Below are 14,191 nucleotides of genomic sequence, written 5' to 3'. Positions count from 1 at the left end.
TAACAGAGATTCTAAATGACACAATAGAAAGTTTAGACTTAATTGACATTTTCAGGACATTACATCAAAAAAATCAGAATATACATTGAAGTGCACATAGAACATTCTCAAGAATTGACCACATACTGAGGCACAAAACTAACCTCAACAAATTTAGACTATAGAAATTATTACATATGTCTTCTCTGACCATAATGACATGAAAATAGAAATCGACAACAGGAAAAGAAATGAGAAAAAAACTGACTACATGGAGACTAAACAACTAAAAAATCAATTAGTCAACTAGGAAATCAAAATGGAAATTAAAAATAAAACCTCTAGACAAAGAAAAAAGAAAACACAACCATTTAAAATCTGTAGGGTACCGAAAAAGTAGTTCTTAGAGAGAAGCTCATAGCAAGCAGGCCTGACCCCAAAAAAGAAGAAAAATCTCACATCAACAACCTAACCTATCACCTACATGAATTAGAAAAAGAAGATCAAACAAAACCTAAAGTCAGCAGAAGGAAGGAAATCATAAAGATCAGAGAATAAATCAATAAAATAGAGATTCAAAAAAAAACAATAGAAAAAAATCAATAAACCAAGAACTGGTTCTTTGAAGGGTAAATAAAATTGACAAACCTCTGGCCAGACTCACCAGAAGAAAGAGAGATCCCAAATGAAAAAATAAGAAATGAAAAAGAACTCTACGTTGATATTTTAGAAATACAATAAACCATAAGAGAACACTGTGAATAATTATATGCCAATAAATTTGACAACCTAGAAATGGACAACTTTCTAGAGATATACAGCCCACCAAAACTGAATCAAGAAGACGTAGATCAATTGAACAGACCAATCACTGGAAGTGAAACTGAATATGCAATAAAAACACTCTCTCAAACAAAAGTCCAGGACCAGATGGTTTCAGAGAAGAATTCTACCAAACATAAAAAGAAAAACATATACCCATCCTTAAACTTTTCTTAAAGATTAAAGAAGGAATACACTCAAAGACATTATATGAAGCCACCATCACCCTAATACGAAAACCAGACAAAGATACTACCAAAAAGGAAAATTATGGGCAAACATCTTTGATGAATATAGCATAAAAATTCTCAAGAAAATTTTAGCCAACCAAATCCAAAAATACCTAAAAAAGATAATAGAAGAACCAGTGGAATTCATCCCAAGTTCATCAGGATGTTTCAACAACATCATCATATAACATGTTAACAAAAGAAAAGTCCAAAAACAAGAAGATCATCTCAATAGATGCAGAAAAAGCATTTGTCAAGATCCAACATCCATTCATGATAAAAAATCTTACCAAGATGGGTAGAGGGCACATAACAACATAATAAAAGCCATTTCTAATAAACCCACAGCCAACATAATACTCAATGGAGAAAAGCTGAAAGCCTGGAGTTCCCATCGTGGCTAAGTGGTTAATGAATCTGACTAGGAACCATGAGGTTGCAGATTTGATCCCTGGCCTCGCTCAGTTGGTTAGAGATCTGGCATTGCCATGAGCTGTGGTGAAGGTTGCAGGTGTGGCTCAGATCTGGTGCTGCTGTGGCAGTGGTGTAGACCCATAGCTACAGCTCCGTTTGGACCTCTAGCCTGGGAACCTCCATATGCAGTGGGTGCAGCCCTGGAAAAGACCAAAAGACAAAAAAAAAAAAAAAGACAAAAAAAAAAGAAAAGCTGAAATCTGGAAAAAGAAAAAATACTCTCACCACTTTTATTCAACATAGTATTGGAAGTCTTAGCCACAGCACTAGGACAAACAAAAGAAATAAAAGGTGTCCAAACTGGAAGAGAAGAGGTAAAACTGTCACTGTATGCAAATGACATGATACTATATGCAGAAAACCCTAAGGACTCCACACAAAAACTACTCAAAATGATCAATGAATTCAGCAAAGTAGTAGGATACAAGATTAACATCTAGAAATAGGTTGCATTTCTGTATTCTAAAAAAATGAAATATTAGAAAAGGAATATTAAAAATATATTTTATAATCACACCCCAGAAAATTACATGCCTTGGAATAAACCTGACCAAGAAGGTGAAATACCTATATTCTGAAAACTATAAAACATTAATCAAGGATATTAAAGGGGATTCAAAGAAATGGAAAGAAATTCCATGCTACTGGATTGGAAGAATTAATATCATTAAAATGGCTGTACTACCCAAAGCAATCTACAGATTCAGTGCAATCCATATCAAATTACCCATGACATTTTTCACAGAACTAGAACAAACAATGCAAAAATTTATATAGAACCATAAAAGACCCAGAACTGCTAAAGCAATCCTGAGGGGGATAAAAACACTAATCAGGAGACATAACTCTCCCACTTTCAGACAATATCACAAAACTACAGTAATCAAGGCATTGTGGTACTGGAACAAAAACTACATAAAACAATGGAACAAAATAGAGAACCTGTAAATAAACCCAGACACCAATTAAGCTTTGACAAAGTAGGCAAGAATACAAAATGGGAAAAATACAGTTTCTTCAGCAACTAATGCTGGGAAAATTGGTGAGCTGCATGAAGACCAAAGAAACTAGAACACATCCTCACACCATGCAGAAAAGTAAACTTAAAGACTTAACCATAAAACACCACAAAAATCCTAGAAGAGAACATAGGAAAAACATTCTCTGACATCAACCTTACAAATGTCCTCTTAGGTCAGTCTAGAAGGCAATAGAAATAAAAACAAAAATAAACTAATGGATCAAATTAAACTTACAAGCATTTGCACATAAAATGAAACCATAAAAAAGACAACCCATGGAATGGGAGAAAATTTTTGTAAGCACTGCATCTAGCAAGGGCTTAATCTCCAAAATATACAAAGAACTTATTTGAATCCAAAGCAAAACAAATCAACAAACAAAAAAACAAAAGCAAAACCAATTGAAAAATGGGCAAAAGACCTCAATAGACATTTCTACAAAGAAGACATATGTATGGCCAAAAAGCACATGAATAAATGTTCAACATCACTAATTATTAGATAAATGCAAATTAAAACTTCAATGAGGTACAACTACCTCAACTACCTCACACTGGTAAGAATGGCTATCATTAATAAGTCAACAAATGAATGCTGGAGAAGGTGTGGAAAAAAAGGAACCCTTCTACACAATTGGTGGGAGTGTAAATTGGAAAACAGTATGGATGTGCCTCAGATAATTAAATATAAAACTACCATGTGATCCAGCAATCCCACTCCTAGGCATATATCTGGACAAAACTTTCATTGAAAAAGGTAAGTGCACCCCTATGTTCATTGCAGCAGTATTCACAATAGCCAAGACATGGAAACAACTCAAATTTCCATTGACAGATGAATGGATTAAGATGTGGTACATATATACAATGGAATACTACTCACCCATAAAAAGAACAAGATGATGCCATATGCAATGACATGGATGGAACTAGAGATTCTCATACTAAGTGAAGTAAGCCAAAAAGAGGAAGACAAATACCATGTAATATTATTTATATGTGGAATCTAAAATATGACACAGATGAACCTAGCTACAGAACAGAAACAGACTCACAGACATGTGGCTGCCAAGGGGTGGGGTGGGAGTTGGACGGACTGGATCTTTGGGTTTAGCAGAGGCAAGCTATTACATTTAGAATGGATAAGCAATGAGATCCTGCTGTATAGCACAGGAAACTATATCCAATCACTTGTAAGAGAACATGATAGAAGACAATGTGAAAAAATGTGTGTGTGTGTGTGTATATATATATATGTATATATATATATATATATATGTAAAATTAGGTCACTTTTTGTACAGCAGAAATTGCCAGAACATTGTAAATCAAGTATAACATTAAAAAAAAAACTTAAAAGGATGACACAAACAGATGGAAAGATATACCATGCTCTTGGATTGAAAGAATCAATACTGTCAAAATTACTTTACTTCCTAAGGAAATCTACATATTCAATGCAATCCCTATCAAATTACCAATACCATTTTTTTTCACAGAACTAGAACAAAATATTTTACAATTTGTATGGAAAAACAAAAGACCCTGAACAGCCAAATTAATCCTGAGAAAGAAACGTAGAACTGGAAAAATCAGGCTCCTTGGCTTCAGACAACATTACAAAGCTACGGTCTTCGAAAAAGTATGGTACTGACACAAAAAACAGAAACATAGATCAATGAAATAGGATAGAAACACCAGAAGTAAACCCATGCACCTATGGTCAGCTAATCTATGCCAAAGAGGCATGAACATATAATGGAGGAAAGAAGTTCTCTTCAATAAGTGGTATTGGGAAACTAGATATCTTTGAATGAAAGAATGAAATTAGAAAACTATAACAGTATACACAAATAAAAGCTCAAAATGGATGAAAGGCCTGGAGTGCCACAGTGGCTCAGTGGGCTATGAACCCAACCAGCATTCATGAGGATCCTGGTGTAATTCCTGGCTTTGCTCAGTAGGTTAAGGATCCAGCATAGCTCTGATTTCTGGTGTAGGTCACAGATATGGCTTGGATCCATCACTGCTGTGGCTTTGATGCAGGCCAGCAGCTGCAGCTCCAATTTGACCCCTATCCTTGGAACTTCCATGTGGCTCAGGTACAGGCCTAAAAAACAATAAAAAACAAAAAGAAAGAAAATAAACAAAAAAAAACCACCTAAATGTATTTAAGACCTAAATATAAGACTGGATATTATTAAACTCTTTAAAACACAGGCAGAAGGCAGAATATTCTGACATAAACTGTAGCAATTTCTTCTCAGATCCACCTCCTGGAATAATGAAATAAAAGCTAAAGAAATGGGACCTAATTAAACTTAAAATCATTTGCAGAGCAAAGGAAATAAAAAAAGTCAACCACAGAATTGGAGAAAATCTTTGCGAATGAAGCCAATGACAAGGGATTAATCTCCCAAATATACAAAGAACTCATGCAGTTTAATATCAAAAAACCAAACAACCCAATAAAAAATGCATAGAATACCTAAACAGACATTTCTCCAAAGAGGACAGACCAATGGCCAAAAAGCACATAGAAAGATATTCAACATCACTATTATTAGAGAAATGCAAATCAAAACTACAGTGAGGTATTACCTCACACCAATCAGAATGGCCATCACCAAAAATCTACAAACAATAAATGCTGGAGAGGGTATGGTTAAAAGGGATCCCCTCTATACCACTAATGGTGGTAATGTAAATTGGTACAAGCACTATGGAGAACAATATGGAGGTATCCTGATTAACTAAAAATAGAACTATTGTAGATCCTGTAAGCCCAATCCTGGGCATATATTTGAAGAAAACTCTAATTTTAAAATTACATGCACCCCTATGTTCATAGTATAAAAATTTACAATAGCCAAGACAGGGAAACAACATAAGTTTGCATTAACAGATGACTGTCTTAAGGAGTGGTATGTATACACAATAAAATATTATGCATCCATAAAAATGAAATATTGCTATTTTCAGAAACATGAGTGGGTCTACAGAAAAATATATTTAGTGAAATAAGTCAGATGGGGAAAGACAAATATGTGATGTCACTTACATATGGAATCTAATAAAAACAAATAAACTTATTTACAAAGCAGAAAAAGAACAGACTCAAATTTTGAAAACAATCTTACGGTCAACAAAGAGGAAATGTGAAGGGGAGGGATAAACAAGGAGTTTGAGAATAACACATACACACTACTTTATATAAAAAAGATAACCAGCCAATGCATGGAAATAGCCTCAATGTCCATTGACAGAAGAAATGGATAAAAAATATGTGGTACATAAACATAATGTAATATTACTCAGCCATTAAAAGGAAAGAAATAACAGCATTTGCAGCAACACGGATGGACCTAGAAATTATCATGCTAAATGAAGTTAGCCAGACCCTGAGATACCAACATCATATACTACCACTTACATTTGGAATCTAAAAAAGGGACACAATGAACTTCTTTGCAGAACAAATACTGTCTCAAAGACTTTGAAAAACTTATGGTTTCCAAAAGAGACAGGTTGGTGGGTGGGGAGATGGGCTAAGGGTTTGGGATGGAAATGCTATAAAATTGGGTTGTGATGATCATTGTACAACTATAAATAAATTCATTGAGTATTAAAAAAATACACCAGTCCCAAATTACTAAAAAAAGAGAGAGAGAGAGAGAGTGATAACCAACAAGGATCTACTGTATAGCACAGGACACTCTATTCAATATTCTGCAATAACTTCTATAGGAAAAGAATCTATAATAATGCATTATGTGTATATATAACTGAATAATTTTTCTGTACATCTTATACTAATAGAACATTGTAGATCAAATATGCTCCAATAATTTTTTTAAATGAGCAAAAGATTTGAACACTTCCATAGAGAAGATTTAGACACTTCTCTAAACTAGGTATGCATATGTCAAATAAGGACTCAAATATATACTCAATATAATTTGTCACTGGGAATACGCAAATGCAGATTACAATGTGATACCATGACACACCTATTAAAATGACTAAAATTGAAAAGTTTACTCATAATGAAAGCTGCAGTGTAGACCTTTGTACACATACACAGAGAATAAAATGAATTAAAAGATAATTACACAAAAATGAATGGGGAATATATTTAGGTCTAGTTGGGTTAAGTCGAGGCTAATGATGTATATTATACTGCTTACTTCATCCTTCTGCTGAGTTTTCACAGTGACTTCTCTTTGATCTGGGTTGTTTTATCACCTCTTATTTAGCTTTGTTAGCATAATTTTAAGGACACAGGATAATTGATTTACATGTCTATAAAAAATAGGCTGTTTGCTTTCTCCCAGCTACTAATCTAGTTTCAGGTAAAAGTCAAACATTTTTCACCCTCTCATATATCAAAACATATGAAATATCTTCATATAATACTACTTTGACATAATCTTATTTTATTTTTTGTTTTTTTGCCTATTTATGGCTATACCCACGGCATATGGAGGTTCCCAGGCTAGGGGTCGAATCAGAGATATAGTTGCTGGCCTACACCACAGCTGCAGCAATGCCAGATAAGGGATCGAATCTGTAACCTCATTCGTAACCACTGAGCCACAACAGCAACTCCTTATTTTCTCAATTAATGTTCAACAGAAACTTCTCTTAGTAAATGAAGTCAAATATGAACATGTGACCACCATGTTCAGAATCTATTGGAGAGTTTTCCTTTTGGGGTAAAGAAAAAAGTTCCTGACCTAGCCTGCAGCTTCTCTGTGATCCTACCCATGCTGGCCTCCCTTGTCTGTACTGGCTCCTCTTTGCTTCTCTCTCTTCATGCCAGCTCCATTTGCCATTTATTTTGTTTCTTTAATGATCAGGCTCTTTGATAAGCTAGGCCTCAAGTGATAGGAGACCCAGAGAATGGCAACTGTTTGGAGGCATCACTTTGTTAGAAATGAAGTATCTAAGGCCCAATCCTTAAACTAATGGGAAAAAATCCATGTTTTAAGAAAATTTCTAGAAGATTTGCAAGGAATAAAATTTGAGAAACACTGATCTAGGCCACCTCGCAATATAGTCCTTGTTTTTTGTTTTTTTTTTTCCTCTGCTCCTCCCAGTGACCCCTGCTTAGTAAGATTTTTCATCAGTTTTCAGCTTAAGGTGGGAAGTTACTTGTAGGTCTGGAATGGGAGCTAAGATTGCACAAGGAGGAAATTCCTGAAGGGAATCTAGAACTTCGGCCCCAGTAAAATCATGCGTGATTAGCTCAGACAAAACCCCATTGATCAAAGCACTCAGCATTAAAAATTAGAGATAAACTGAAGATTGCATAAGTATGTTAGAAATGTACCTTTGTTGGAAAACGATGCAACTTCAACAGTTAAAATTAGAATTGCATACATCATTCCTCAATGTTTCTGATTTCACAGGCTGTAATGCCCTTTGGAACCACCTCGATTTGCACATGTTCAAATCTATAATACCCAGAGGAAGAGCTTAGTTTTGTCCTAAAGGGAATCTTTGCTGCTATCAGGGAATTTTAAGTCTTCACTCTTTCCTTTTTTGGCAGAAGAAAAAACAGTTGTATAATTAACTCTTGTATTCAAAGCAAATTTACTTAAGATCTTCCTGACCTTTGGAAAGAAAGACTCCAAAATGAATGGGTGTGCAAGGAATTACTACCTGTGTTACTACCATTCTGCTGCTGTTTTATTATTTTCTACTTAGAAAGTCTAAGCCTTTGAAAAGATCACAATTTCTTACAAGATATGGGTAAGAGATAAATTAATTCTATCATATTATTCTTTATGTAAAGTAGTTTAAATGCTGTATAATTTATAATATTTTGGATTGACTTCCAAGATGCCAAAAAAAACACTGGAGGAAAATGTAAAACAAAGGATAAATTATTTATCTTATTTTTGTGACTAAATATAGATAAGTGAAATACCTGTAAGACTGAATTGTTCACCTTAATGAAAATTCATTATCTTTGTGACATAACTAAAAATGACTTTATAATTCTGGTGAACTTGAATATTAAACAGTTTAAAATCGATTTAAAGATTTAAATATCAGGTCCTCAGTACATAAAAAATCTTACAGTTATTCTGATTAAAGATTCATTCTTTTTAATTAATCACAATCTCTGATTAAACTTTTTTTTTTTTTGTCTTTTTGCCATTTCTTGGGCTGCTCCTGTGGCATATAGAGGTTCCCAGGCTAGGGGTCAAATTGGAGCTGTAGCTGCCAGCCTACACCAGAGCCACAGCAACACACAATCCAAGCCGAGTCTGCGACCTACACCACATCTCACGGCAAAGCTGGATCCTTAACCAACTGAGCAAGGCCAGGGGTCGAACCCACAACCTTATGGTTCCTAGTCAGATTCGTTAACCACTGAGCCATGACGGGAACGACTCTCATTAAAATTTCAAGTTACTTATTTCCTCTATTCTTTTTCCAGCTGTAATATTAGTTTTATGAATAATTCAAATATATACATAATACTATATATATATATATATACACATATATATATATATATATATAAATATGTAGAAAATATCCCTCCTCTGCTCTTTCTGGCTATGTGACTTATTAAAGACCCACACAAATATTGAGTTTGAGCATTTTAAATTATCTAGTAATTTGGGGTTGCATGGAAGGGAGCCTAGTGCAAACAAAAGTTCATTCAACAACTGGAATTATTGGCATTTGTTATTATATCACTTGAATTTGGCTGCATCTTTGGCTCAGTTTTATTTCACTAGAAAAACTGATGGAGAAGAAAGTGTTCTCAAGTAAACCCAGAAGAATTTCTAGAGAAAGTCAGCTCTAGTCACTATAGTAACAAATATAAAGCAATTTTTAACTATGGAAAGAACTTTCCAGAAATGCTGGTATGTTTATGAACAAAGTTTCTAAGGTAAATTTCAAAATTAAATCTCTCTTTTATACACAAATTCCCAAGAAAATAAGCTTGGAATTTTGAATAAAATAATAAGATTTCCAGTGTTGACAACTTTTAATGAAAACCAGGTTTAGGACTAGTATTTACCTGCAAACTCTCCCCTTTTTATTTATCAGTCTTTATCTGAAACTACCTGCATCTTTACTGGCTTGTCTCTCCTACACTTATCTCTCTATGTCTCTTTATGCTCTTTCTATTTCCTCCCTCCATCTTTCATCCACCCAAATTTCTGCTTTCCATTACTCCTGCCCTGTTTATCTCCTTAATGCCTTCCTCTCCTAGTCTCATTTCAAAAGTTTGTATTTGAATACTCTACAGGAAAAAAAAAAAGATTTTGGCTATGGCCAGTAAACAAATTCCAATTGTGTAGCATTTTCTTAGATTACTCAAAACATTTCCCTCATGTTGTTTGTTCACCATGCTTCCCACCATTCTCTGATAGCATTTTGTTATAAAATGGAAAGCACTCTTACTAAAAACACTAAAAATCTCTCATTTTCTCACACTCAATGACCTCTGTTCACTACTTGTTCTACCAGAGCATTCATTTCGCAAATTGGTACTGCACTTCATTATGTCCTGTGTCTTTTTTGTCTTTATGTCCACAATGCTCAAATCTCCAGTTACCCTTCTGCTTCTCTTATTACTTTGCTTGGTGTTTTTTCTCTCTTTGGTTAGAGCCGGGAAAATTGTTCTCAACAGAAAACTAGTTGGTTGAATGAGAAGTAACTGTAACAAAGAAATTCTGTGGAGATTGGAGGAATCAGCTGAAAAGTAAGCAGGAGTAGAAGAAAGCAATACAATGAATCAAAGGCCAAAATAAAATCCCTATACCTGCCAAATAAGAGCTCCTATCACTGCAGCTGAACTTTGGATGCCACAGCTCACGCTGAAAATGCAGTTGGTGCAGATGTAGGGTGCATTTCATGGGGTCCTAATATAGATGCCTTGGCTGACTTTGCAACCAAAGCTCTTTTTCCTTGTCCCTTTGTTCTGGATATTACAAATCCAATGTTGGTGTGTTGAACTCTTCAAACCTAGGTCAAGTCTCCTTGCTCTAGGTGCAAGGGTGATGAAAAAGTGAATTTCTGGTTCTTTTGACTTCTAGAGTAAGTGGTAGCCTTTGCCTATACCAAGACTCATGTCATAGAAAAGAGGATCACCCTTTATCTATCTAAAAATGACATGTACTCACTTCAAAATTTCTTAAATAAAACCTCCTCAAGCTTCTCTCCATGCCCTTCTTCTTCTTTTTGCTGTATATACACCTTCCAGTGATTAGCTCATTTATAAGTGTCCCTTTAGCTACCCAAATAATCCCCAACTCACTGTTCCTAATAAGGTCTAAATTCATACTAAGTTATCTCACCTGGATGCTCAGAGGATGCTCTCTCCATGAAGTAGCCAAAGCATTTGAGTTCTCAAAATTGATTTTCGATGACCTTTTGCCTATCACCATGTGTCTCTCATCTTTCCTTCACTGACTATCCCCTTCACATCTAAATCACTGAATCCTAGGGACTCTACATTCTGGTTTGTTTTTATCTCTTTGTCCTCCGCATCACTCCCAATAATGTTATTACCCACTGACTAAGAACTTCACATGCATTTGAGTCAACTAGAAAACATATTTGTAATGAAGATTAGACTTCATCTCACCACCATTAAGTCAATATCTACAGTAATACTTCAAAATCTATATTTTGTACAAAAAGTTTCCCAGACAATTCTTATATATGTATTCTGGTTTGGGAAACACTGGATTAGAGTATCAGCTTTCCAACTATTATTCCTAACTCTGGTTTTCCCTTTTATAGAGTATTTTCTATACTAACAAATTTTTAATTTTAATATCTTGATGACACCTCTAGTCTAAGAGTTTTCAGCAATGCTTATTTCCTGAAAAATAAAGTAAAATATCTTTCAAATGATGTTCATTTTATAATAATTCAAACTTATTTTCCCTAGACTCTAATCCATGTTCCAGATGCAGAATGCTCCCAACACACTCAAGTATCCTTATAAATTTAGCTCATGTTTAGAATGTCCTTCATTTTATTCTAAATCTGTTAATTCACATTTTTTGAACTGAAATACTTGTATTTTCCATTATATCAATCCCCAAAATTAGTCTCCATTGTTATGGCAGTAGTAAATAAAATTAAGGGCTTTCTAATAAGTGTATGGCTTTATTTCAACTATGTATTCCAAAAGTCTTTGTAATGAATATTATTTTTACATTTACTGTATTTCATTTCAGGGACCATTCAGTAACAATATGGATATTAAAAATGCAACATCACTGACTAAGTTTGTTCTCATAGGACTTATCTATCAACCAGAGTGGCATATTCACTTGTTCTTGATGTTCTTGATGTTGTACCTCATCACTACTATGGGAAACCTTGGACTAATTTATCTCATCTGCAATGACCCTCAACTTCACATCCCCATGTACTTTTTCCTTGGGAGTTTAGCCTTTGTGGATGCTTGCATATCAACCACAGTGACTCCCAAGATGCTGGTCAGTTTCCTCACCGAGAGTAAAATGATCTCTCTCTCTGAATGTATGACACAGCTATTTTCCTTTGCATTCAGTGCAACCACAGAATGTTTTCTCTTGGCAACAATGGCATATGATCGCTATGTTGCCATTTGTAAACCACTATTGTATCCAGTGATTATGACCAATAGACTATGCTTCCAACTATTAGGCTTATCTTTTGTCAGTGGCTTTATTCACTCCACAATTCATATAGGTTTTTTATTCAGATTAACTTTCTGTAAGTCTAACAGAATACATCACTTTTACTGTGACATCATGCCATTGTTTAAGATTTCTTGTACTGACCCCTCGGTTAATGTTCTAATGGTTTTTATTTTCTCAGGGTCAATACAAGTATTTACCATTCTTATTGTCCTTGTCTCTTATACATTTGTTCTCTTCACAATCTTAAAAATGAGGTCTATACAAGGCATAAGGAAGGCCTTCTCCACCTGTGGAGCTCATCTCCTATCTGTCTCTTTATACTATGGGCCTCTTCTCTTCAGATATGTGCACCCTGGATCTGAAAAAGCAGATGATCAAGATATGATGGACTCTTTATTTTATACTGTCATAATCCCTTTCTTAAACCCAATTATCTACAGCCTGAGAAATAAGAAAGTCATAGATTCACTGACAAAAATGTTAAAGAGAAATGTTTAGCTCTCATATTGTTATCTGTTGCATTTTTATTAAAATAACATAATTATAAACATTAGATATACTTTCATTTTGGCCAGTACTCCAAGTTTTTTTGCAATCATAATGGCCCTAGTATTTTTAATGACTTAAGGTGTTAGCACTAATATACTCATTAAAATTTGTATATTTGTTCAAAAAATACAAAGAAGTTCAAATATTTAGATAATGATAGAATAATTGAAACAGAAAACAAATGAAAACATTTAAACTCGTATGTTCTTCAATGTAGCTTTATAAAATCATTAAGCACTGAAATAATGCAGTTCCTCTAATAGGACTCGATAATGTTGTCTTTGATAGTAATACAACCTTGCAACCTGGGGATTCATATAATATTTAAATCCATAGTAGGGACAGGTGTGTGTTTGAATGAACAGAACCAAATACCATGAATTCTTCTAGGGATCAAGAGGTTCTTTCATTCCACTCTATTTGTGGTATGATGAATTTAACTTCTTTTGGGGATTCAATAGTCATAACATAGAGAGAAATAAACAGAATTGGGAAAGCAATGAGGAAAAAAAGATAATGGAGTTAAGACAGTGAGGATTATCTGAACAGCAAAAGGATGTCCTTAGCCTAGTGTGTACTATTGAGTAATGAGAAAAGGAGTTGTCTTTCATCATATGTTCTGCCTTGAATGGCACTTTCCAGCTGTGTTTGTATGTTATGGGTAAACTGAAAAACTTCACTGATCCAAAAACCTAGGAGATGAAGCTTCAAAATAATTGGGATGGCATAGAGAAGAAAAGAGAATTAAGAGTACAGAAGAGAAATGGTTAATCATGCTAGTTTTTTTTTTTTTTTTTTTTTTTTTTTTTTTTTTTTTTTTTTTGGTCTTTATGTCCATTTAGGGCCACACCCGAGGCATATGGAGGTTTCCAGGCTAGGGGCCTAATTGGAGCTGTAGCCACCGGCCTATGCCAGAGCCACAGCAACATGAGATCTGAGCTGCATCTGTGACCTACACCACAGCTCACTGCATCGCCGGATCCTTAATCCACTGAGTGAGGCCAGGGACTGAACCTGCAACGTCATGGTTCCTAGTCGGATTCATTTCCGCTGCGCCACGATGGGAACTCCTGCTATATTTTTTTTAAATGAAATGATAAAGAAATTAGTAACATATAAAGTTTTTTGAATGTGTCATTTGCATGATAGCTTAAAATGCATATTACCAAAATTTATATAATGTTAAGATGATATGATGTCATAGAGTCTAGTGGATGGGTGGAGAAAACATGAAAATGGGCAAGGTGTTGGATGTTTTGTGCCATCCCCAAGCTTAAAGGTTAGGCTTCATTTCACTCCATGCTCTCAGTAAGGTGAGTACCCATCTTTAGGTCTCCTGCCTTTCCTTTCCCAACATTGAAATTCAATACACTTTCCTATTGATAGCACTAATATCCTTACCCTAAAAACTACTCACATTTGGGTAGTTAATTTATCTCCTGTGTCCTGCT

The 14,191-nt window shown here is 34.7% G+C and overlaps 1 protein-coding gene across 1 annotated transcript; it reads left to right on the top strand.

Annotated features, from left to right (window-relative positions):
- LOC106505477 (olfactory receptor 5H2-like) lies at window positions 11,757–12,689 on the top strand. The gene has a single exon (XM_013981184.1). It carries the CDS (start codon window positions 11,760–11,762, stop codon window positions 12,687–12,689), a length of 930 nt encoding a protein of 309 aa, XP_013836638.1. The 5' UTR covers window positions 11,757–11,759.

The sequence above is a fragment of the Sus scrofa genome, chromosome 13 (genome assembly GCF_000003025.6).
Source record: "Sus scrofa isolate TJ Tabasco breed Duroc chromosome 13, Sscrofa11.1, whole genome shotgun sequence".
In the NCBI taxonomy this organism is placed as follows: domain Eukaryota; kingdom Metazoa; phylum Chordata; class Mammalia; order Artiodactyla; family Suidae; genus Sus; species Sus scrofa.
This window is presented reverse-complemented; position numbering and strand designations above follow the sequence as displayed.